At 34.5% G+C, this 27,765-nt stretch overlaps 1 protein-coding gene across 5 annotated transcripts in view; it reads right to left on the reverse strand.

The window, feature by feature from the left end:
- Ints2 (integrator complex subunit 2) overlaps positions 1-27,765 on the reverse strand; it is a 50,432-nt gene that overhangs the window by 9,694 nt on the left and 12,973 nt on the right. For all 5 annotated transcript variants that reach the window (XM_048788147.1, XM_015495375.2, XM_048788163.1 and 2 more), the window contains exons 9-19: positions 25,798-25,923; positions 19,395-19,466; positions 19,191-19,305; positions 16,659-16,727; positions 14,925-15,059; positions 13,773-13,949; positions 12,566-12,674; positions 10,148-10,252; positions 6,945-7,109; positions 5,225-5,426; positions 795-920 (exon numbers count right to left, since the gene is read on the reverse strand). In XM_048788147.1, coding sequence (XP_048644104.1) covers positions 795-920; positions 5,225-5,426; positions 6,945-7,109; positions 10,148-10,252; positions 12,566-12,674; positions 13,773-13,949; positions 14,925-15,059; positions 16,659-16,727; positions 19,191-19,305; positions 19,395-19,466; positions 25,798-25,923 — 1,401 coding nt within the window. The remainder of the gene's footprint in view (positions 1-794; positions 921-5,224; positions 5,427-6,944; positions 7,110-10,147; positions 10,253-12,565; positions 12,675-13,772; positions 13,950-14,924; positions 15,060-16,658; positions 16,728-19,190; positions 19,306-19,394; positions 19,467-25,797; positions 25,924-27,765) is intronic.

Raw genomic sequence — 27,765 nt, forward strand, 5'->3', positions numbered from 1 at the left:
TTTTCATTCTTGCTTCTATATCTTTGCTCATACTATTCTTCTCAACCTCCCTTGACTCCCTAGCCTCCACCATTACATTATTAGCTCATCTAAACTCACAGTCCTCTTTAAAATACTACTAGGTACAATCTCTTCAACATCCTTCCTGAGCTTTGCATAATATTCACTTACCAAACCATTCATCCACATATGATCACATCATTCAACTTTTCATGTAGCTGTGTGCTTTCCCAATGAAGATCATAATCATTTAAAAGACTTATATATCTTATATGTACACAACTTATATTCCTTGGATATTACTTATCACAACAACTCCAAATTCAAATATTAGTGATTTAATTAAATTCTACCTTTTGAAGTGAAGCCACATCAAAGTAGTAGGCAAGGAATTAGAGGCAAATATGGAATCAATGTAGCTAACATCACAACTGAGGATGACAAAAAGGTCAGTTTTAAGGCAAGTAATGGTTCATAATGAACCAGGTTTTTAAAAGCCTTCTCCAACATGCTAGCTAAAACTGTTATTTTTCACTGATCTTGATAATGAGAGAGAGAAAAGACACTACTGATGGTTAACAAAACCAAGAACAACATTTCTTTAAAGCTATGTTTTATTAATCTCATATTAAATATTACACTGAACATACGGTTCATGAATATAAATAATATTTAAAAAAGACAAGAAATCACACAGTTCATAGTGCTTAGTTATCTGCAAGAATATTAAGATAATCATTTAAACTAAATTTCTTCTATTTCTATAACAAAACTGAAACTCAAATGACACATACCTGTGAACCCTTTGATCACACCTTAGGACAATGAGAGGATCTATCATCAGGTCATTCTGAGTATACTTTTGTTGTCGTACAAACTTTATGGAAGGCTGAAGTGCATTAACTGTCATTACCCATAGCCTGATAAAAAAAAGAATCACATGTTCAAAACAGCTATATTATAACTAAAATTTATAGACATCTAGTCTTCCTTCTTAGAAAGTTATTTTCAGGGGGGAAAAAACTAGGTATGTAAGCTTTGAAAAATTAAAAACTATACACATAAGCCTATTATTATATCTTTAGAACAAATGAAGATATAAAACAGTAAACAGAAAGTAGTCTGAAAAGCTCTTCACTGTTGTAATGGAATAATCAAGACATCCAGAATAAAAACTTGAAGTAAAACTAAGACCCCCCATTCTACCATTCTTGGTATATATGACTCTGTAAGTCACTGAGCTTCTCTGAAATGTTTCCTCATGTGAAAAAGAATAAAATAATCATCATAAATGAAATAATACCTACCAAAACACTTTGAAACTGTATCTGGCCCCATAAATATGTCATCATTTCAAATTTATTTTCATGAAGCCTCAATGTGAGATACCATTTTGAGATTAGACATTAATAGATTTATAAGTGGTTACTAGACTGTACCTAAGAATTACTAAGGAATATGCCAAAATGAAGGTATCTGATCTCTTATAGTGAAGCCTAGGAGTCCTCTACTCCCACCTCACACACAAAACGTCCCATTTTTAAAAATGAGAGGATAGGCAAGGATTATCACACATATACAAAAATGTTTACTTTAAAAAATATTAAAATACACAAACAGGAAAAAAAATCTCAAAAGAAATAGAAAATGTAGAAATCAAAACAAAAAAAACATTAAGCTTTATTGATATCCTGAAAGAATACAATACTTCAAAATGTGGAAAGAAATTTTTTTTTAATTTGTAATTATTTTTTTTTTAAATATCATATATAAAACAGGAAAAAAGCATTTTAAAAAGTACAGACAAAGGCCAGGAACAGGTCACCTATAATCCCAGCTACTCAGGAGGCTAAGGTAGGGGATCACAAGCTTAAGATCAGCCTGGGCAACTTAGCATGACTGTGTCTCAAAGTAAAATTCTTTTAGAAAGAGCTGGGGATGTATCTCAGTTATTAACACACTTGCCTAGCAGGCACAGGTTCTGGGTTCAATCCCTATTAGTAGAAAAAAAAATGCAGATAAGAGCTCTTAGATGTGAAGAATATAAAAGAAATTTAAAAGTTCAAAGAAATGAGAAAATATAATCAAAAAGCAAAAATAAATAAGGGGAGGGGGTGCAGAAAACCAGTGATTAAGTCTAAAGGTTTAAAATGCAAATTACAAAAAAGAATTTCAGGAAACAGGGGAAGTTACTCAACAAAGAAAACGTCCTAAAAATGAAAGCATTGCTCCTCATACTAAAAAGGCCCACAAAGTGCCTAGCACTATGAATGAGAAATAATAACCATCAAAATACATCATTATGGGGCTGGGGTTGTGGCTCAATGGTAGAGCGCTTGCCTAGTGTGTGGGAGGCACTGGATCCTATTCTCACCACCACATATAAACAAATAAAATAAAGGTGCATTGACAACTGGAAAAAAATTTTTTTTAAATATTTCATTATGAAATTCCAGAAAACAAGGAGAGAAAAATCAATGGTCACACACAAGGATGATATGATGTCAATTACAAATAGCAATAATGGAAACTCTAAGTCAGTAGAAAATACCTTCAAATTTCTGGGAGCAAAAATGAACTAGACTTTTTTCTTTTCCTAATTAAGGAAATGTGGGAAAGAATTTGTTATTGGTTACTGAGAGCAACAACAACAAAAAAAATTGAACAAATGGGAAAAAGTAAAGTATTAGAGTATGTGTCAGGTATGTGAGAGAGCACTTGTGTAAGAAAAAAAATTATAGGAGGTTGGAATGTAGCTCAGTGGTAGAGCACTTGCCTTGCAGATTCAAGGGCCTGGTTTGAACCTTAGCACCAAAAGAAAAAATATAATCAAGGCTATCGCATTCAACTATAAATATCACTTATGTAGTCATAATAATGTGCACACTGAATATTGCTTTAACCAAAAATTTTGATAGACCTGTGTCAGGAGAAATGGGAAAAGGAGGATTCACAGGGGAGAAAGTAGATAAGAATGCTAAAACCTTCAACTTGTATAATAGGAAATCCACAGATAATTTCTAAATTGAAAAATTAAGAAATCATAGTTATTATAAAAATATTATTGAGAGCTAGGGCTGTAGCTCAGGGGCAGAGAACTAGCCTTGCACATGGGAGGCACTGGGTTCAATCCTTAGCACCACATAAAAATAAACCAATAAAACAAAGGCATGCTTTCCACTTACAACTACAAAAAAAAAAAAATTTTTTTTAATATTATTGAGGGGCTAGGATTGTGACTCAGTGGTAGAGCGCCTGCCTTGCATACATGGGGCACTGGGTTCAATCCTCAGCACTACATAAATAAAAAATAAAATAAAATAAAATAAAGGTATTGTGTCCATCTACAGCTAAAACCTATATATATAAAATTGAGCTATATCAAAAGGATGTAAATGCTAGAATAAAAAAAAAACAAACGGGGCTGGGGTTGTGGCTCAACGGTAGAGCACTTGCCTAGCATGTGTGAGGCACTGGGTTCGATCCTCAACACCACATAAAAGTAAATAAACAAAATAAAGGCACTGTGTCCACATACAACTAAAAAATATATATTAAAAAAAAAAATTAAAAGAGGGCTAGGGGTGCACCTCAGTGGTCAAGTGCTTGCCTAGTATGCAAGAGGCTCTGAGTTTGATTCCTAAGACTACACACACAAAAAAAGGTAAAAGCTAAAAAATAGTTGTTTCTGGGGAATAGGGTATAAAATAAAAGGTGTGAGGCAGACCATATATATTATTAGCTTCTTAAATTTTAGCACATTTGTTAATTTAACATTAAGTAAAACTTAAATTTAGAAAAATATAAATATTCCCAGATCCTACTCCATACCTATTGAATCTCAAGTAACTCAAACCCAGAACTGTGTTTTAGAGCTGATCAGGCGTTAGTGATGTAATCTATGGACCAGCACAGTCCTTCTGACTAAAAATAAAGAGTAAATTCAGTGTTCTCATTGCTACATATTGGAATCACCTGGGGAAATCTAAAAATAGATACTGATACCTCACTCCACCACAGACATTCTGACTTAATTGGCATGGGATACAACCTGGGGATCAGGAATTTTAAAATCTCTCCAGGTGATTTCAATCTGTATTTGAACACCAAGCACCCTTACAGATGAATATTTAGATGAATACAGATGAATATTTAGACATCAGGAAGGGTGCATGGCATCCAAATATTAGTAAATTCATAGGAAAGTAGGCAAACAAACACTAAGACAAGCCAGGCGTGGTGGCCCACACCTGTAATCCCAGCGGCTCTGGAGGCTGAGGCAGAAGGATCTCGAGTTCAAAGCCAGCCTCAGCAACTTCAAAGTGCAAAACAACTCAGTGAGACCCTGTCTCTAAATAAAATACAAATTTGGGCTGCAGATGTGGCTCAGTGGTCAAGTGTCCCTGAGTTCAATCCCCAGTACCAAAAAAAAAGACAATTATTAATTTTTTGGGGAAAAAAAGTTGGGCTAGACAAGAAAGGTAATCACAAAAATAATATGTGGAAATATACTGAATACATTTTCCAATGTGTATATTATGCCACTGCTTGTAATTTTCTTAAAAGGATATTCAAGCTAGGCACAATGGCACACACCTGTAATCCCAATGGCTCAGGAAGCTGAGGCAGAAAGATCACAAGTTCAAAGCCAGCCTCAGCATAATACTTAGCAAAGCCCTACGCAACTTAGTGAGAGCCTGTCTCAGTGGTTAAGCATCCTTGGGTTTAAAAAAAAAAAAGATTCAAACACAGACACATGTATACATGCACGAAGAAGCTTTGGAAAATTAGTTAAGAATATTCTCAGGCAGAACCTCTGCAATGATGTAAGACATAATGATCTAAATCAAAATTAGCCAAAAGTAACTATACATGAGAAATCCACTTTTAAAGGAAATGTTTCAAACTGGAAATAGGCTATCTATTAAAATTCATTTTTATTAGTTATTGATAGACCTTTATTTTTTTATTTATATGTGGTGCTGAGAATCAAACCCAATGCCTCACACATGCTAGGCAAGTGGGCTACCACTGAGCCCCAGCCCCAGCCCCTTATTCTTTTCCTTAAAAATAAAACAACTCTTTTGTAGCATTCCAAAAGAATTATATTATCACATACTAAAAAAATATTGTAATAAGTGATCTTATGAAAATTATTTTCAACAATATAATAATATGACAGTATATTATCACTGCTATACTTTCTGTATTACAATGAATTTACCTTCTAGGCATCACAGTATTAAGAACCATCCATAATTTATTGACCGTTTGAAGAATTCTGCGTGGAACTCCTGAATTCAACAGCTGGTTCATATTGGAAGTTAATACTTCTGCATATGGTATAAGTTCGCTGGCAGAGAGCAGAGTCAAGTGTTCTATAATCTGCATCACTTGTGTGTGACTTACAGGAACAGCTGAAAACGCTAAAAAGAAAATTCAGCAGTCATAACCTAAATTCTATAGTTTACCAAGCAAGAAATATTCCTTCTCAGACTACTGGTCAAAGAAAACAAGGTTGCTAAAAGTAAAATTTTCAATGTAGCTATAGTTTTGATTAATCCTAAAAAAAAAAAAAAAAAAAAAAAAAGTGCAAGTGCAGTTATTTTATAAAGGACAACAGTAAAATCTCATTTTTTAAATCATATTAATGACTCAATAACTAATCTCATTTACTTGGGTGATTTACACTGATTTTAAAAGCAGGACTAAAATAGAAAAAGAAGCCAAAGTATTAGTTCTGATAGTTATTAATTTGAAAGGTCCAACTTCTTGATACTTTTTTCCAGGTGGCCCCCTTTTAGGATCCAGCAGATTGCTTTTACTAGCAAACATCTAGAAGTGTGCTTTCCAAAAGAGTAGTGAAATATCTTATTAATAATTTTATAAGATTACATGATAAAATAACAATATATTGGTAATGTCTGATAAAATAACTAAAATTATTTTTGTTTTTTCCTTCTCAGCTGCCTAAGGAGTACCTACCACCATGAACAAATACCTCTCTAGCCTAGGAAGTTTATGAAACAATGGTCATCAATTTCCTTAACCCTAAGAAAATAATAATAACTAAAACAGAAATTCAGGAAAAACTATCCAAAATTTACAACACCATGCCAGATACGGTCTTCATATTTGGATTTAGAACCCATGTTAGTGGTGGCAAGACACCACCTGGCTTTTACAATTCCTTGGATTATGAAATGAAAAATAAACCCAAAAAGACTTGCAAGACACTGTGTCAAAAGAAATTGACCTGAAGAAAACAGTGAAAGGAAAATTTTTAAAAAGAAATTTAAAAAAAAAAAACAAAAACCCCACAGCGAAAGGAATTTAAGAGGAGAAGAAGAAAGGAAGACTGCAAAGGTCAATGCTAGTGCTAGCAAACAGGAGCAAAGATTCTGCAATACTTTTATTTTGCAGTGATTGCACAAATTGTTCACAAGAAAATAAATAAACTATAAAAAAGTTTAAAAATTAATTTTGCTGTTTTCTTTTTACTTTTTTAATAGGAAACTAGAAAGTTCATACATGTGGTTTGCATTTCAATTTAACAGTATTAATCCAGAATATTACCCATTAATGACAAGCACATTGCCTTCCTTATTCCAAAGCATTTATTTCTAACCAGTTTAGGACCTTTCTAAAACCACACCTTTTTAGTGATATAACATAGGATATGAAGGAAAAGACATAAGTAATTTGATCCCCAGCCCTGGGAGATATAAATATATATCTCCCATACATACACACACACACACACACACACACACACACGTCAAAAAGAAATGGCTAAAACTCCTTCAACTCAGAGAAAATTACTTAAAATATACTCACCAAAACACCTATATTCCCAGGAAAATTCTGCATTATTATAAGGTTTCAATTAGCCTAGGATATTCTCGTACTATTAAAAGAGTAAGAAGAGGATCAATTTACTGTACCTTCTTGTAGTTGTTTAGGAGAGTGGTTTTTGGCATTATTAGTCAGGAGCATTCGCCGTAACAGAGCATCTGTCCCTGTGATTTCTTCTTCACAAATCCAGTCATCCACAATACATAAATGTGGGTAGTTAGTTGCAAGGAGACGTAGTAAAGCTGAATGCAACCCTTAAAAATTAACAGCAAGTCGATTAGATTTTCCGCTCTCAAAAAACATAAGTTTCCCCATCAAGGAATCTTTCCACGAAGAAAGATTATGCTTTAAAGCAGTGTTTCTCAAACACTGCTAGGGCATCTCTAGCATCAGAAGCTTGGGAAGCTTGTTTCATTTGCAGAGTAAGAGATTATATGCCAGATGACTATAGCAGAAACTCTGGAATAGAGCCTTAGGAATTTGTACTTCTGTGCATGCATAGCACAGTTTAAGAATTTCCATATAGTAGTTCAAGCAAGAGAATCTGGTTAAATCAATCTCCAAGTGATAAACAGTAAATTGGAAACTATTATATCAAAAGTTCTCAAGAGCCGGGCTCCATGGCACATGCCTATAATCACAGCAACTCGGGAGGCTGAGGCGGGAAGACTGCAAATGGATCTCGAGTATAAAGCCAGCTTCAGCAAAAGCAAGGTGCTGAGCAACTCAGTGAGACCCTACCTCTAAATAAAAATATAAAATAGGACTGGGGATGTGGCTCAGTGGTTGAGTGCCCCTGAGTTAAATCCCCAGTACCAAAAAAAAAAAAAAAAGTTCTCAAGCTTTCTTCTACCTCATCCCAACATAAACATTTCATCAGGAAAAGTTATTTGACATAGCAATGTTTCAAGAGTTGAAGGGAGTGAAAAAAAGAGGGTAAAAGAATGTCTGCTTGGCAGAGATCCCACTGAGAAATGCAGATAAGCTTCTGTAAAGAATATACACTTTCTTCCAACCCCACTAAGAATCATTGCTATACATTGATAAAATTAAAACTGCCCATTTTTGAGTATGTAAAAGTGATAACTTTTGCTGGGCGCAATGGCACATGCCTCTAATCCCAGCAGCTTGGGAGGCTGAGGCAGGCAGATCTGAAGTGAGACCCTAAGCAACTAAGTGAGACCCTGTCATTGAAAAAAAAAAAAAAGGGTTGGGGATTTGGCTCAGTGGTTAAGTACCCCTGGATTCAATCCCTGGTACCAAAAACAACAAAAAAGTGACAACTTTTAGTATAACCTACCTAAAACCTACTAAATCAAACTCTTTTTTCTAACATTTTGCCTATAGCATAGTTCGACTATTTACAACTGTTGTGTAATATTAGTAAAAAGAAAATAAATGATGATACGATAAAAATACTTACTCAGTTATATGAAGTACCACAAGCTAAGTGCTTGGCACATAAGTATCCAATAAATATTGATAATACTATATTATTACTATCATCATCAGAGTAGTAGTAAGAGTGTAGAAATAACAGTAGTAGTATCAAAGTATTTAAGATCAAATTGTCCCCTCATTATGCAACTTAAACCATACCCACAATTTAATCCCAATAATAATACCTGCTTCATTTCTCATGAAATCTGCTTAAAATTGATGCTAAATGTTTGCAAAGATTATAACAAAAAGTGATATTTTAAAGTTTAAATATAAATTATTCTATTGCGCATTTTTTTCTTTTTTGGTACCAGAGATTGAACCCAGAGGCACCTAACCACTGAGCCACATTCCAAGGACTTTTTTCATATTTTATTTAGAGACAAGGTCTCAATGAGTTGTTTAGGGCCTTGCTAAGTCACTGAGGCTGGCTTTGAACTCAACAATCCTCCTACCTCAGATTCCAAGCCACTGGTATTATGGGCATGTGCCCAGCTCCTTTGCTCTTTTTAATTTACAATTAAAACTACTCCCAACAGTCACAAAAGGACTGCTTACAATAGTATAAACTAATCTACATTTTATGATATTTTCAATAAAACATGTTAATTACTAAATGCTGCTAAATACTACATCATTTCTTTGGAAACAGACCATGCAAAGTTATAAGTTAATAAATGCAGACATCTGGTTAAAGATGATCAATGAAGATTCATATTTCTCCTTAAGACCAATCACAACAAGAAAATTACAACTTTGAAAAAACAAAAAACACAAACATTATAAAAACTGCCTAAGAAAACTAATTCCTAAAAATAGTACTATATTTCTATTTACAGTTAAACTACACTATATCTGTATCAATGTATTATAGAATATTATGAAACAATTGCAAATGATATGGTAAATCTACATGTATTAATATGAAAAAATATTCAAGTGTCCAAGGGGAAAAATTTCTCATGAGAAGGGTATAATATCATTCATAGATTTTTGGGTTTTTGGTTGGTTGGTTGGTTGGTTGGTTTTTTGAATATAAGAGTGCCCTTTTATTTTTTTATTTTGAGACAGAGTCTCGCTAAGTTGCTTAGGGCCTCACGAAGTTGCCGAGGCTGGCTTTGAACTTGCAATCCTCCTGCCTCAGCATCACAAGTCACTAGGATTACAGGTTTCATCCACTACACCAAAATCATTCATAGATTTTTTTTTAATACTATTAGTTGTTGATGGACACAATACCTTCATTTTATTTATTTATATTTATGTTGTACTGAGGATCGAACTCAGTTCCTCACACATGCTAGGCAAGTGTCCTAGCACTGAGCCACAACACCAGCCCCATCATTCATAAGTTAATGTAATTTTTTTTTTTTAATTCGTGTGTGTGTCTATTAGGTTCAACCACAAGAAACTGCTGTTTGAGTAGGTTAAAAATACAGATGGCTCTCAATTTATAATGACTAAAACTTTTCAACTTTAGTATGAAAGTGATACATGTTCAGTAGAAACTGCACTGTGAATTTTTATATAGTTTCCAGAGTTAGCAAAATGCAATTAAGGACTGGAGTTTTAACTCAGTGGCAGAGCCCTTGCCTAGCATGTGTGAGACACTGAGTTTGAACCTTGGCACCACATAATTAATTAATTGGGATTGTGTCCATCTACATCTAAAAATATTTTTTTTAAAAAGCAATTAAGATACTCTCACTTTTGCTAAGGCTGGCTTTTAACTCATAATCCTCCTACCTCAGCCTTCCAAACTGCTGGGATTATGGGTGTGCACCACCGTGCTCAGCTCAGTAAGTTTTCTTAACAGTAAACTTTGGCAGTAAAAAGCAAATAAAACAAATACCTCCCAACTCTTGCTGTAGCCCTTGGGCCTGCCGAATGAGGAACTTGATAGGAATCTGATCCATTAAAGAAGAAGAATACGATTTGGGTTTTCTCTGCATGGCAGCTATTAGTTAAACATAAAAAACATGGGGAAAAAAGCGTCAGAATAAAAAAAAAAAAAATCTTAACCTTCAACCCAAATGGAAACAAAAACAATGTTAAATTACTTTTAATTCACAATCTGTAAAGAGTATATAAGATGAAGAATCAATAACAAAATTGTGAATTATAGGAAAAGCAAGACATATCTAAGGGTAAAGTCTGGAACATGCCCTGAAATTGAAACCTGGGGAGAGAAAAATCACTATTAGTGAGAGAAGCTACATGCAGAAAAGCACTACACTAAAAGAACTCATAAGTGAGTCCAGACATTCCTAAATCTAATCAGGATGATCAAACGCAGTCATGAACACATGGCTTAGAGCTTCATGATTCTAATTTAACTCATAAAAAGAAGCCTTAATTTAATCACATTATATACATTGTAATGATTCTTTTTTTTTGTACCAGGGATTGAACTCAGGGACCACTCAACCACTGTGCCACATCCCAAACCCCTTTTTTGTATTTTATTTTAGAAACAGGGTCTTAGCACCTTACCACTTTGTTGAGGCTGGCTTAGAACTTGTGATCCTCCTGCCTAAGCTTCCTGAGCCGCTGGGATTACAGGCGTGTGCCACCATGCCTGGCTAGTGACTTTTTTAAAAAAGTTAAGCAATATGGATTTGACTTCCTTCTCTTTTAACTCCTACCTTCAGCTAGCAATGTCTTTATTTTTTAACAAGTCCATCTTGATTTCTATTCTTTTTCCTATAATCCAGTGTCTACTCATCCTTCATTTAAATATATACTATGACCAAACTTTCAGGCTTGTAATTTCTCATCTCTTTATTAATCATTCTTTATCCTGAAACCCCAATGTTCTAATACAGAGTTGGCCAAATCATCTGTCTCCAGCTCTAGACTCTAAACTTTCAATGGATTCATAGATCACACAGTATAAAGATATTTGCCAATCAACACCACCTTTCTCTGTCTCATCTCTATCACATTCTATGTGCCTACCACATTAATTTCATTCTAACATAATCTGCTGTATACCACATGAACCTATTAGAATCTCAATCACAATGTCTACAGCATATCCAAAAAGGGTAAAACAGTGCACACCTGTAATTCCCAACAACTTGGGAGAATGAAGCAGGATTGCAAGTTGGAGGCCAACTTGAGCAACTTAAAGAGACCTTGTCTCAAAATAAAAAATAAAAAATCAGTGGTAGAGTGCCCCTGTGTTCAATCTCCAGTACATGATCCCCCAGAAAAAAACTTTATTAACATACACAAAAAAATAACTGGATCCGGATGCAGTGGTGCATGCCTGTAATCCCTGAAGCTCGGGCGGCCGAGACAGGAGGATCAGGAGTTCAAAGCCAGCCTCAGCAAAAGTGAGGCACTAAGCAACTCAGTGAGACCTTGTCTCTAAATAAAATACAAAGAAGCACTGGGGATGTGGCTCAGTGGCCGAGTGCCCCTGAGTTTAATCCCTGGTACCCAAAAAATAAATAATAAATAAATAAATAAATGGAGGGCTAGGGCTATAATAGCTCAGTGGTAAAATGCTTGCCTAGCATGCACATGGTTTGATCCCTAGCACCTCGCAAAGAAAACCTCGAAAAGAAAAAACAAAGAATAAATTCACTTATGTGTCAACAATTTTTTTTTTTTTTTTTGGTACTGGGGATTAGGGATTTAACCCTAAAGGGGTGCTTTACCACTGAGCTACATCCCCAGACCTCTACTGCTTTTGATTTGGTTATTACTCTTCACACTAATGTGTGACAGGACAAAGAGTAAATTCAAGCAAAAAGCCGGGTGTGGTGGCGCACGCCTATAATCCCAGGGGCTCAGAAGGCTGAGGCAGAAGGATCACATGTACAAAGCCAGCCTCAGCAATTTAGCAAGACTATAAGTGAGACCCTATCTCAAACTAAAAAATAAAAAGGGCTTGAGATGTGGCTCAGTAGTTAAGCAGTAGTTAAGTTCAATCCCTGGTACCAAAAAAAAAAAGCAAAAAATTTCTTCAGTTTTACCTCTTAATTTATACTTAATGAATATGATTAATAAAAATTCTCAAAATATAGGTGATTCAGTTACCCATTAATTTAGCCTGCTAAACAGAGGATTGAGCCAGAGAAGTGATTATGCGCCCACACATACTTATGCATTGAGAATACTTTGTCTTCACTGCAAATATTATAAAGTGACAGTAGAGTTTGTTAGAGTATTTGGCTTTATTTTATCATACAACACCTTAGAAAATAATGCATACAGAAAATAATAATGAACTACTAGAACCACTCACCCACACAAAACTTACCTAAAGTCTTTGTGTTTGCTAGGAGAGCTTCTTCATAAGACAGTATGTAGTAAAGCACCAAAAGCTGCGCTGTGATACTGAAACGCTGATTAAGGCGGATATTGTCACCCTGGAGGTAATATTACAAACTTCAAAATACTGTTAAGTTGCATTAGTGCTTTTTCTTTTCTAATAGCAAAAGCATCAAAATAGACTATCCAGCACTGTTGCTCCCACAGTTGGATAAACTGGGAGAAATGTTGCTGAATTTGCACTAACTCAAAGAGATGACTTGAAGTTTAAGTGAAATATGAGATGGCATGACAGATGAACAGCATGTTACCTAGACTTTAATAGGAAAAAAAGAGACTTCAGCTACTACTACTCAGTAGCATTCCCAGCAAGTTGCTTCTGAAAGGCTTACACAATCTCAAGTATTATGTGAAATTTATCATGAAGAAAACAATTCCTAGAAAAGATACTGACATTTAACTGTATTTGTGAAAAAATGCTACTCTTCCCAGGCACAGTGGCACACACCTGTAATCCCAGCAGCTCAGGAGGCTGAGACAGGAGGATTACGAGTTCAAAACCAATCTCAGGAAAAACTGAGGCACTAGGCAACTCAGACCCTGTCTCTAAATAAAACACAAAATAGGGCTGGGGATGTGGCTCAGTGGTCAAGTGCCCCTAAGTTCAATTCCTGGTACCAAAAAAAAAGAAAAAAAAACAACTCTTTTTTTTCCCTTCCAACAAAATGAGGAAAAAATACTTTAATCAAATTTTCATACACAATTTAGGTACATCTTAAGATTTCTGATAAGCTAACATTCTGCTGAATGTGCTGAAATGTCACACTGTTGACAAATACAAATACACAAGATCTATACTTTACCTGTACACTTTAAAACAAAGACTTTAAAAGACTCCTCAAAAAGTGCCTGTTTGAAATAAAAAGGACTGGAGATTGGCTCAGTGGTTAAGCAACCCCTGGGTTCAATCCCCAGTACAAAAAAAAAAAAAAGTGCCTATCTGACAAACCATTTGGAATAACATTATTTTGTTTAATTATTTTTGTATTTATGAGCTATCTAATGATATTTAATATTATTTTAATTTCAGAATCACCTAAAACTCTTCTGAGGAAGAAAAAAAATATATGGACTAAGTCAAAAGAACAAACTAAAAGAAAAAGAAGTTAGTAGATGTAAAGGAACCACTGTTTTACCCCAATGACTTCTTGAAAAATATTGAGTATCTCCTGCTCTGTAACTGGCTGATTTGTGGCTTCTGGATTAGATTTAGATGCTGGAGTAAGTATAGAATTTATGTACACATCAATCAGAGGAAGTAATTGAGGATGGAGTGGAGTGGAGGTTTCACACAGCTGTCTGTATATCCAGTCCTAAAAAAGAAGGTTATAGGTACCAAATAAATTATGACAATAAGAAAAAGCAAGTAAAATTATAAAAGCACATATACATGATTTATGAATCAGTGAAATTTACTCTTAACTTTGGCAGTTCCAAATATATTATTTAGTTCTATAACTGTCTTTGATTTAAAAATATGAACTACCTTTATATCCTTATTGAGAATACTGCCCATGAAAGATGAATCTAAATGATAAGAAGCCTGCTTTTTAATAGTAAGAAAAACATTTTAATCTCTACTATATCTCAGTTTAGAGTACCACATGTGTGTAAGTGAAGTAATTCATAGCAGACAGGAATTTAGGAAAAGCATCTTTCTTCAGAGCAAACACAGAGCAATAATGAAAGTAGCTCTGATAAGCACAAACAGTTCAGAAGATTTCTCTACCCTCTGGGTTTCAGTCTTGTCTTTGAAGACATTCTGTTTAATAAAGCCAAGTATAATAAACAGAAAACAATTTATATAAATGTTAGGTGTTAGGTATCCTTGCAATAAATTTATAAATAGTGGTCACAGCTGACCAACAACTTTCTCAATTTGGTGAACAGAACTAAACTTTAGGAGCTGAGGATATAGCTAAGTGATAGAGCACATGCCTAGCATGTGGAAGGCACTGGGTTCAACTCCCAGGTTCTCAAAAAAAGAAAACCCAAAATAAAAAAACATGAAAATTTAGAAAACAGCAATTTCTTACTGTTAATGAAATAGGCAAGTGTTATTATTGAGAATTTAAATGGATAATATACATTTTATAAGTAAGAGATTATTCGAAACAACTGAAACTGGGATCCTAATAAATCTAACTGTATAAATTACAACTAATTTAGGTTAACACTACACTTTTCATACATAAAATCCTCAATAAAAACCTACATACTAAAACAAAACTAGCTATGAGGAAAGAATCAACTTAGATATAGTTTGAAATGTAAACGTAAGGTCATACTTTTATTGACACTTTGTGCTTGGTAAAGGAACGACTCCTGAGAAGCTGGTAAATACAATGAATAGGCAAAAACCCAGTGATGTTGGCACTCAGGTTGCTGGTGACAGGGACCCGAACTGCATGAGCTGTGACAACCTTAAAGGGAAAAATAATATAATACACATGGTAGAATGAAATATAAAATTATTTTGAAAAAAAGAGAATTAATGGGCAAATTAGTAATACATGCTGTACTTAGAAACAAATCATGAAAATCAATTATTACATGTTTTAAACATTTTAAATGATAAGGAAGTAAACATTTAGTGACTTTTACAGTTATTTACTTTTTAATTTATTTGTAAACACAAGATATGTACACAGTGGTATAATAAGGAAAAAAATATGTAAGTAATATTTAGAATCATATTATCTGGGCTCAATGACTTTGGAGAAGTTACTGAATCTTCTAAATCTATTTTCACATCTACAAAAAAAAAATCTATTTTCATGTCTTCAGTCTTACCTATCTAAAAGGGTTGTTTTGATGAAAAGAAAAGTTTTTTGAAAAAGCACTATCTGAATTATAAAGTTCCACATAAACCAATTTCTATTCTCAATATATCACATACAGGCCTCTAATTGGGTTTCAAAGACCCTTCCCATATTTGTCTTACAATTGGTTCAAAATTAAGCACAAAAAATATGGTTCTCCTATGTCCTTTGTGTGACTGTTAGGTGGGAGAATGTGTGTGTATATATGTGGAAGGGAGAAGGAGAGTTTGATGTCCCAGAGATTAGGATGTTAATTACCATAAACACAGGAAGATTTATGGATCCATTAGTACTCTCAAATATTCTATTTTCTAGACGTATATATGTACATATATAGATATGGCAATTTATATTTAAATTTACTAATGAATCTAAGAATTAACCTTAAATTTTAGAATTAACTCCATTCAAAATAAAAATATTCTTAGCCACCCCCAGACAAAAGTGCTAAGACCAAATAAGAACATCCAAATGCAAGAAAAAGGAATTTAGACTCTGGCTTGAAACCTAGTTAGAAATGAATTTCACAACCTAAATATTTAAATAGGTTTCTATTTGTCTCCTAAGAAATCCAAATGATTACCCCATAAGACTACTCTACCAATATCTAAGGAATCTTAGGTATCTATTCATAGTCTCCAAAAACATACACATTTGAAACATAACTTTATTATATAATGAGCTTCTTCAAAAGTTTATTTCAGGGACTGTGGTTGTGGCTCAGTGGCAGAGTGCCCACCTAGCATATGTGAGGCACTGGGTTCAATCCTCAGCACCACATAAAAATAAATAAATAAAATAAAGGTACTGTGTCCATCTATAACCAAAAATACTTGATTAATTAATTTTTTAAAAGTGCATTTTAGGGCTGGCATTGTGGCTCAGTGGTAGCACGCTCGCCTAGCAAGCGTGAGGCCCTGGGTTCGATGCTCAGCACCACATACAATCAAGTAAAGGTACTGTGTCCAACTACAACTAAAAAATAAAAAAAAACTTAAAAAAAAAAAAGTGCATTTTAAATGGATTATTTTTTACAGAAGTTTCAAAGATGAAATAAATCATCATTAAATACTACTGAGAACAAATGAGGGAAAATATATTATTCTTTTATTCTCTAAAAGAATGTTGTAAAATAAAGTTAAATCCGTTCCTAAGAATAAGAAGTATCTTTAAAAAATAAATAAATAAAATAAGAAGTACCTGCTCAGTAAAAATTTCCTGTGTGAAGATGGTCTTCATTCTGCTCAAGGAGCTTGGCTTTATTACAATCTAAAATAATCAAAAGAATTCCAACAGCATGTAAAAATATATGAAACACAATTTACTCTGGTGAATTTATTATCTAAAATGGTTACAATATACAATATTAATATTTGAACGTTCAAGTATTCTACTGTTTTATAAGTAACTTCTCAAACCCAACATTAAAGGGTGTTTTTCCTCAGAAATAGAACTAATATAAAAAATGCTTAGTAAAAGCAGGGTTGGGAATGTAACTCAGCTGTATCACACTTGCCTAGCCTGTGTGAGGCCCTGAGTTTTATCCCCAGCATGGAAGAAAAAAAAAAAAAAGCACTTAGTAAAAGCAGGGCATGGTGGTGCACACCTGTAGTCCCAGCTACTCGGGAGGCTGAGGCAGGAGGATCGCTTGAGCCCAGATGTTTGGGGTCAGCCTGGGCAACATAGCGAGACCCTGTCTCAAAAATAAATAAAGTAAGTTAGTTTTGAAAAAGTACTTAGTAAGTAGTACTAATTATTGGCATTTTAAGACAGTAATGGGGCAGTGGATTCTTCAATAAACGAAACAGAGATAGTTATCTTTGTGGAGGGACAGTTTTATTTTTGTACACATGAGACCATACACCAAAATAAACTTCAAATGTATTAAAGATTTAAATGCAAAATATGAAGCCACAAAAAAATTAAAAATTTAGAAGAAAACAAAGGTGACCACTTAGATAAACCTGAGGAAGGAAAAACATTTCTAAGCTTAACAATAAAATACAAACCCCAAAATAAAAAATATACTACATAAAACTAAAGACAAGAATTTCCACATGGCAAAATTAAATGGCAAAAAGGACTGGAAAAAGTCAGTCACAAAAACATTATACTTCTTCATTTTTAAAGATATGAAGATACATCACTGATTTAATACTTGCTTTTAAGGGGATAAAAACTATGGACAGCCCAGGCAAAGTGGTGCACACCTACGATCCCAGCAACTCATGAGGCTCAGGTAGGATAATTACAAGCTTGAGGACAATCCTAGTAACTAAGTGAGACCTTATTTCAAAATAAATTTAAAAAGGGTTAGGAATGCAGCTCAGTCATAAAGTGCCCCTGGGTTCAATTACCAGCACTGCAAAAAAAAAAAAGAGTGGGGACAGAACACTATCATATTCACAATACGACAGGTCAACTGAAAAATGAACCCCAATTTCAATATTGGGTAATATGTGTGTCTTAAACCAATGAGATATGATATAAAAGGAACTAAAACATGTTATTCATCTGAATATATATACATAAGCATATGTGAATATGTATGAATATATAAAAATATTATTTTTGAATCTGTAAAAGTAAAAATAAAATCCCTACAAAAAAATTGGGATAATAATAAATTTTTCAAAAAAAAAGAAATACTCAGCCAAAACACATTGATTTTTAAATTACAATTTCACTAATTATCAAGGAAATACAAAATAAATAAGATAATTTTTCATCAATCAAATTTGGAAACACAGGACTAGGGGTGTACCTCAGTGTCAGACCACTTGGCTAGCCTGCTTAGCCCTGAGTCCAATCCCTACTACAGCAAGAAAAAAACAAAACAGATTTGCAAACATAAAATGAATGGAACTGCCACATTATGGTGAGAGTTTAGGAAAACTGGAGTTCTCATTGACTAATCAAAAACTTAAACTGGCATAATTTTTCTGAAAAATAATCTGGCAATACTCATGAAACACTTTAACATAATCATACTTTTCACTTAATTGCCATTCAGAGTTTTATATTTATCTATCTATCTATTTATTTATTTTTGGTAGCAGGGATTGAACTTAGGGCACTTAACCACTGAGCCACACTCCCTGCCCTTTTTATTTCTTATTTCAAGACAGGGTCTCACTAAGATGCTTAGGGCCTCTCTAAATTGCTGAGGCTGGCTTTGAACTTCTGATCCTCCTGCTTTAGCCTCCTAAGCTGCTGGGGTTACAGGTGTGAGCCACTGTGTCCAACCCGTGTGTATATTAATACAAATGAGGATACTTTTATCTAAGCATTAAACAAAAACAAAAAAAACTACACAGCAAATAAAAAGCCCGTTAAAAAAAGTAAAATCAATCCAAATGATGACTTACGAAGCAGCCATCAAATAATCACACTGTATCAAATATTTATTGATATAAAGAAATATTCATGACATACTAGTAAGTTCCAATGTTTTTGGCTTTGTTTTTTGCAGGGGTAGGTACTAGGATTTTTTTTTTTAATTACAAAATATATGTATATCATTTTAAGATTTTTTTCCCATTTTCTGTATTTTTTAAGCTTTCTGTACTGAATACCTATTATTCTTATAAATATGTATTCTTAAAATGCATGTTTTCTAAGATCTACTGATAAAACTTCAATCTATTAAACAACCAAAATTACTTAAAACAACTATACTTATTTTACACTACAAAAATTAACCCCTTTTAGAAAGAAAATAAAGAAAATTACCTTCATTCCCAAAGTGGAACAGACTAAGTCAATGATAGCACTAAGCTGGTTGCTGTGAAAGTACATAGCCACCAACAATAACATCTCCCCAAAAGAAGCAGAGACGCCTGAAGTACTGTTGAAACAAAAAAAAAAAAATGAATTTCCAAAGGGGGAGATAAGAAAAGCTTTCTCAACTGAAAAAAACAAATTAAGTCACCTTACCTCTCAAAGTAAGCTTCTTCTTTTATCATCCAACTTAGCCACACCACCATTAGCTGTTCCTGTTCAGGTGTACTATATAAAACATACCAGAATATCACTGGTTTCGATCAGATATACTGACATATAAACCAGAAAGCATTGTGAAATTATTTTTGATAGGACTTTTTTTACCTTCCCTATTTTGAACAGTTTGCAGAATTAGACAATTATAATTGAGATATGAGGTAGTTCTAGAACTCAAGAAAAAGGTTTTTTGCTTTTCATCATGAAATCAAATATTAAAATTCTTTCAAAATCTTAGTTACCATATTTGCAAGTTAGAGAAAATGAACTTCCTCACATTCCTGGAAAAGCAAAGGCCCTTTGGGACTAAAAAGTTAAAAAAACTGTATCAACTTTTTCACACAGAAAAATCTAGTATTAAAACTTGGCATCAAGCTGGGCATGGAGGCACATGACTATAATCCCAGTGGCTTGGGAGACTGAGGTAAGAGGATCACAAGTTTGAGGCCAGCCTCAGCAACTCAGCAAGACACTGTCTCAAAATAAAATAAAAAGAGCTAGAGCTATATAGCTCAGTGGTAGAGTGCTAATGAGTTCAATCCTCAGTACGGTAAAAACAAACCAAAAATACTTAGCATCAAAAAGTAAGAAACTGGGGCTAGGACTGTAGCTCAGTGGTACGAGCACTTGCCTAGCATGTGTGAGGCACTGGGTTCAATCCTCAGCACCACATAGAAATAAACAAACGAAATAAAGGTATCGTGTCCATCTACAACAAAAAATATTTTTTTAAAAAATGTAAGAAACTAAGTACTAGACAGTAAGAAGTCAGTCCATCTTTTATCTCAAAAATGGAATTCAAGGGCTAGGGGTACAGCTCAATGGTAGAATGCCTGATTACCATGCATGAGACACCACCACCAAAAAAAAAAAAAAGAATTCAATTTATAAAAATCTTTTGAGTAGAATTCAACATTATAAAGAAATAAATTATTACTAGCCATGACAAAGAATATGACTCATCAGTTATGAAAAATGTAACAGTGGCAATAGCAATTTTAAAGCAATTCCTATATTTTAAATTGAAAGGTACAAGTTGACTCTGACTTGTGGAAAAAAGTTCTCATTATTTTCTTTCCACCTCACTGCAGTGAAAATAGTTAAAACCCTAAGTCACTAATGCCAGGCATGATGGAACAGGCCTGTAATCCCAGCAACTCTAGAGGCTGAGCCAAGAGGATCACAAGTTCAAGGGCAGCCTCAACAACTCAGGAAAGCCCTAAGCAAATTAATGAGACCCTGTCTCAAAATTTAAAAATAAAATTAAAAAAGGGGGCAGGGCATGTGGCTCAGTGGTTAAGCAACCCTGGGTTTATTCCTCAACTAAAGAGCACGCTCTCTTACAGACCAAGCTAAGTAAATTAAAAAGGTCATTTTCAACTAACCTAAATCATTCCACTAATTAAAGACAATGATACAAAATAGAAAGGTGTCTTTAGAGCCTGCCAATCAGAGGAGAAATCCCATCCTTGCTAATTACTGGTAATGTAATCTTGAAAAAACTAAAAAATAAATAAATAAAAACTTTCTGAACTTTAGGTTTCCTACCAATTAAACCTGGACATTAGAGAGTAATGAAGATTAGAGGTAATGTTTAGAATAAACATTAATAGAGGTTGTGGCTCAGTGGCAGAGCACTTGCCTCGTATATGTGAGGCACTGGGTTCGATCCTCAGCACCATATAAAAATAAACAAAATAAAAATATTGTGTCCATCTATTAAAAAAAAAAAAAAAGAATATACATTAACAGAATAAAAATACTTCAGGTAGAAAAAAATGAAGCACCTCACTTCACATACCTAATTATATACCCTACTGAAACCCAACTAAAACTACATTAAAAAAATTTTCTTAAAAGCAATATATGGGGCTGGGGTTGTGGCTTAGTTGGTAGAGTGCTTGCTTAGCATGTATGAGGCCCTGGGTTCGATCCTTAGTACCACATATAAGTAAATAAATAAAGTTCAATCAACAATTTTAAAAAAAGCAATGTATGTTTAAAAATAAATAATTAAATAAATAAAAATAAAAGCAATGTATGTTAAGAAAAGAGAATAAGACAAAAGATGAAAGCTTTAGAACATATAGATGAGAGGTAACCAACTTAGCAAACTTAAGGAAGAATACTAAACTAGTAGAAGAGAAAACCAGTCCATTTTATACCACAAAATTCCCAAAGGGCTAAGGAATTGACAATTCCATAGGAGTTCTGGGAGTGGGAGTAAAGAAAGATTAAAACAGAGGGAGCACCGGGGTTCTAACTCAGGGTAAGGCACTTGCCTGGCACCTGTGAGGCATTGGGTTTGATTCTCAGCACCACATAAAAATAAATAAATAAATAAATAAAATAAAGGTATTAAAGAGAGAGAGAGAGAGAGAGAGAGAGAGGGAGGCAGTCCATGTAAGTCATCAGCAGATTTCCAAATCACCTTCACCATTCTATACAATAGATGAATATTCTTCCCTTACAAAGACTGGATTTATTTACTTGAGATGGTGAAACAGTTTGTCTGAACAACCAGGTATATATGGAGCACCATTGTAAAATCAGAACTAAATGAATGACTAGACTCTACCAGTCCTTAATCCTTACTTTTTATCTTTGTTCAAAGGTTTCTAGACAGGTCTTCACTTTCTGGACAAGAAAATATTCTTCTCTAAGACTCTGATCAGCTGAAGAGTTTCTCATAGGCCTATCGATGTACTTAGAGGTTCTAATTTGCTTTTTAATTTCCTACTAATCTAATCAAGCAATAAAAAATACCAATGAAAAGTTCCAAGTAGAAAATAGAGACAGGGCTGGGGTTGTGGCTCAGTGGTAGAGCACTTGCCTAGCACATGTGAGGCCCTGGGTTCGGTTCAGCACCACATAAAAATAAAATAAAGGCATTGTGTCTATCTACAACTAAAACTTAAAAAAAAGAAAAAAGAAAAGAGAGACAAAAAAGTCGCCTTAGCCTCTGAGTTCAATCCTATGTATCAAAAAAAAGAAAGAAACAAACAAGAAATCAAAAGCTGAATACAGAAGGATATAAATATCAAGTTGAGAAAAATCCTAATAGGTAGAATGGACAATTTATTCCCAGAATGATGAAAATGCCCTGAAATTAGATTTTGTTGATGGTTATATAACACTATCCATATACCAAAAAATATTGAATTATATACTTTTTTTTTTTTTTTTTTTTTGGTACTGGGGATTGAACCCAGAGGGGCTTTACTATCAAGCTACATTCCCAGCACTTTTTTTACTTTGAGACAGGGTCTAAGTTTCTGAGAGGCTTGCTAGATTGCCTAGGCTGACTCGAATGTTATCCTCCTGCCATAGCCTCCTGAGTCACTGGAATGACAGGCATGTGCCACTGTGCCCAGCAAATTGTAAATTTTTTTTATTTTTTTGGTACCAGGGATTGAACCCAGGGCACTTAACCACTGAGCCACATCCCCAGCCCTTTTTTATATTTTATTTAGAGACAGGGTCTCGATAAGTTGCTTAGGGCTGCACTAAGTTGCTGAGGCTGGCTCTGAATTCACAATTCTCCTGCCTCAGCCTCCCTAGTGGCTAGGATTACAGGCATGTGCCACCATGCCTGGCACAAACTGTACACTTTCAATGGGTGGTAAATACCTTTAAGCCAATGAACAAGAAATTGTCTGAAAATAAAAATATTAAAAGGGCTAGGGATGTGGCTCAGTGGTTAAGTGCCCCTAGGTTCAGCCCCCCAAAAACCAAAAAGAGAGACAGAGAGAGGGGTGCAGAGAAAAAAAGATAAAGGTAAGGAAAATAAGATTATCATTACAAAGACAAATTTAAATAAAAAAGGTTTTAGACAAAGAAAACCCAAGGGAAAAATATAATCAACAAATTACTGGGGCTGGGGATGTGGCTCAAGCGGTAGCGCGCTCGCCTGGCATGCGTGCAGCCCGGGTTCGATCCTCAGCCCCACATACAAAACAAAGATGTTGTGTCCACCGATAACTAAAAAATAAACATTAAAATTCTCTCTCTCTCTCTCTCTCTCTCTCTCTCTCTTTAAAAAAAAAAAACAAAAAAATTACTTCATGAAAATTCTCTAGAACTGAAAGACATGAGTTTCTAAGTTAAAAGGAATTACTGAAAGAACCATGAATAAAAAACAAATTCAGACCTGTAAATATCTTCTAGAAATTTCAAATCCTTAGTGATGAAAGCTAATCCTCAAGTTTCCACATTTAAATAAAATAGACCACACAAAGGACCAGAAATCGGACTTCTCAACAACACTGGAAGTTAGAAGATAATGGGGCAACACTTTCAAAATTCTCAAAGGAAATTATTTCCAACTTAGAAGTTTATACACCAACAAATTAGCAATCAAACATCAGAGTAGAATAAAGGCATTTTCAGAAATCACTAGTCTCAAAAGAATTTTACTCCCATGTGCTTGTTTTCTAAAAAAGCAATGAGGAAGCAAATGAAAAGATGATGACATGAAATGCAGGAAACAGGAGATGTTACAAAGAAAAGAAGAGGCAAACCCTCAAAATAATGATAAAGAGCAATTCTTAGATGACAGTTGGGTACAATTCTGTATCACCATTAAGCAAGGAACCAGTTCAGATTGGTCCAAACGCTCTAGATGAGATTTTTTTTTTCTTTTTGTACTTTATTTTACTTATTTATTTTTTTATGTGGGGCTGAGGCTCAAACCCAGTGCCTCACATGTATTAGGTGAACGCTCTACCACTGAGCCACAATCCTAGCCCCTCTAGGTAAGATTTCTGAAAATGATTAAACTAATAGACTATCTCATAGGTGAGAACAACTTGAGAAAAGATTTAGATTGCAGAAAGTTTGAGGTTGCGTTAACAGAACACAGAACACCACGCACAGTGAAAACAAAAATAAAAAGGAAATTTATTAATGCAAAACAAAGAACTTTTAGAGGAAAAGAAATCATCTACTACATTGCTGAGCTCTCAGTAGTGTTTATATCATCATTATAATATAAACAACACTAGATTGACCTAATCAAAACCATATACCATTATACCTCTGGGGAGAATGAAAGGGAGGAAAAGAGTATGTGAATACATTTTAGGACAGAGAAGAAAAGGAACTAATTGTTTTTTTTTTTTTTGTAGAAGGGATTTAACCCAGGGGCACTTAACCACTGAGCCACATCCCAGCTCTTTTTATTTCTTATTTTGAGACAGGGTCTCGCTAAGTTGTTGAGGCTGGCTTTGAACTTACAATCTTCCTGCCTTAGCCTCCCAAGCCACTGGGATCACACATGTAATGCCACCACATTACATGTGGCTAGGAAACTCATTCTAGAATAAAGAGAACTAATTTCTCATGCTTGATAGAATGAACTCAACAACAACAACAACAAAAACCTAAAACAAAAAAATAAACATACATCAAACACAAAACTGTTATTAACAATGTACTAATAAAACCCAAAACAAGCTAAAACAACTGAAAGCCATTACCTTCAGGGAAGGGAAAACAGTGAGGAGGGGAATCAGGACTGCTACACTCTTAACAAATCTTTTTATTCTGCCCCCACCCAGATATTGAAGATTGAACCCAGAGGTGCTTTACCACTGAGCTACATCTCCAAACCTTCTTTTATTTTTGAGACAGGTTCTTGCTAAATTACCAAGGCCAGCTTCAAATTTGCAATTCTCCTCCTTAGCCTACAGAGTACCAGAGTTTATAGGCAAGTGCCATTGTATCTGGCTAGTCTTTACAAATTTTGTAGACCAATTTTTATTTTATTTATTTGTTTGATTGTTTGTTATTTTTGGTACCAGCAACTGAAGCCTAGGGGTGCTTAAATACTGAGCCACAGTCACAGCCCTTTTAATTTTTTATTTTGAGACAGGGTCTGGCTAAGTTGCTTAGGGCTCCCTAAGTTGCTAAAGCTGTTCTCAAACTTGCAATCCTTGTGCCTCAGCCTCCTGAGTCACTGGGATTACAGGAATGTAACACCATGCTCAGCACTGAAGAATTGTTCTTATTCCTTTAAACAACATTCATAAGAACTGATAAAATGAATGACATATAGTAGATGCTAAAAATACCCTTGTATTTAAAGATACTACAATTGTCCGTATAGGTCAACTTTTGTACTGTCCCTGTGTAGGTCAATTTTAATTTAATACTATTCAGGCATTTTTGTTTTGTTTTTCCCTTTTTTTCCCATTTTCGGAGGAACTAGGCATCAAAACCAGGGCTCTGTGCACGAATGCTAGGCAAGAATTCTGCCACTTAGCTACATCGCCAACCTCTTTGTATTTTGAATAAGTTAATAAAAGCAGACGTTGAGAAAAGACAGACACCAGTGAGGTACCTGACAAGTGTTGAAAAGGCCAGTAGCATACAAAAGGAAAGGGAAACAAATCGAACCCCAGCCGGTGTAGCAGGAGGTCGGCTGGTCATCAACTGCAGTAATTGCTCAGCTTCTTCTTCAGTTGGTCTAAAAAGAAATAAACGATTAGACTTTACTTTTCTTAGTTGAGGGAAGACCAGGAAAAAAAAAATGAACTTGCCAACATTTTAACCATTCAGATAAAACTTTTTAACTTTATAATGATACCTCACTATAAAATCTTTAACATCTTAAGTTGTCAAAAGCAAAATTTATTTGTTTGTTTGTTTTTGTTTTTGTAGTGCTGGTGACAATACACAGGGCCACACACACACTGAAGAAGTAAGTGTTCTACCATTGAGTCACATCCCCAGCCCTCAAAAGCAAAACTTTTAAGAAAATACATTGGCTGGGTTGTGGCTCAGTGGTAGAGCACTTGCCTAGCATGCGTGAGGCACTGGGTTCAATCCTCAGCACCACACAGAAATAAATGATTAAAATTAAAGGTCCATCAACAACTAAAAAAAATCTATATACATATATATTTTTAAAAAAGAAGAAGAAAATACATTGGAAAGCAGTATGGAGACTCCTCAGAAAACTTAGAATGGAACCACCATTTGACACAATTATCCCACTCTTTGGTATATACTCAAAGGATTTAAAGAGGATATACTTTGGTATATACTCAGCATACTAGAGTGACCAGCCACATCAATGTTCAAGCACCTCAATTCACAATAGCTAAGCTATTGAACCAACCTAGGTGCCCTTCAACAGATGAATGGATAAAGAAAATGTGGTACATATATACACAATGGAATATTACTCAGCCATAAAGAACAATGAAATTATGGCATTTGCCAGTAAATGACTAGAACTGGAAACTATCATGCTAAGTGAAATAAGCCAATCCCAAAAAAACAAAGGCTGAATATGTTTCTCTCTCTAATATATAAATGCTTACTCCCAATAGGCTGGGGAGAGAAGTGGGGGGAATATGGGGAAGGGGATGGAGTGGGAAAGACAAGGTAGTAAAATGAATCAGAATTAACTTTCTTATGTTCATAAATGAATACACAACCAGTATAACTCCACATCATGTACAACCACAAGAATGGGAAATTATACTCCATGTATGTATGATATGTCTAAATATATTCTGCTATGTATAACTAAAAAGAAAAAATTAAAAATCAAATCTAAAAAAATATACTTAGTGTTTTTCCTAAGACACAAACACAAGCATGCCTTATATTACCCAGTAGTATGGGAACATAAAAATGAATGTGTAAGATAAAACCATGCAACACGATCTTAATAGGCAATAGTGAAAATTATAATTACATTAAGAGTTTTAAGATTTGTCAAAACTTAACTGTCAGCTACAGTAAATATAGAAATGGGGAGAAAAAGTAAAACTAATATATATATATATATGACTCTCTGTAACTGAAAACATTAGAAACATTCAAGTGTTTTATCTTTTTGTAAAATCCTTATCAAGAATAATTAGGTTGGGGGCTGGGAATATAGCTCAGTTGATACAATGCCTGCCTTGCATGCACAATCCCCAGCACCACACACACACACACACACACACACACACACACACACAAAGAATAATTAGGTAAGGCCTGGTGACACATGCCTATAAGCCCAGCAACTCAGGAGGCTGAGGCAAAAGGATCACGTCTACCACTGAGCTACAACTCCAGTCCTGCCATCTTCTTTTCATTGCACAATTTGTAATACAAAATGAGTATCTTTTCTAGGACTTGGTGAAGTGTCATACTGCCTTCTAGGTTTGGATCATCTTCCAACATTTCATCCTTTGTACCTTCGGGTCTGAAATGAAAGTTCCTTTAAGTATAAAGAAGTTTGCTAGCATCACATACTCTGGAACACTGTCATCACTTTGAAACGATGACTTTCCTCATTTGTCTAAAT

Source organism: Marmota marmota, unplaced genomic scaffold (assembly GCF_001458135.2).
Source record: "Marmota marmota marmota unplaced genomic scaffold, marMar, whole genome shotgun sequence".
NCBI lineage: Eukaryota > Metazoa > Chordata > Mammalia > Rodentia > Sciuridae > Marmota > Marmota marmota.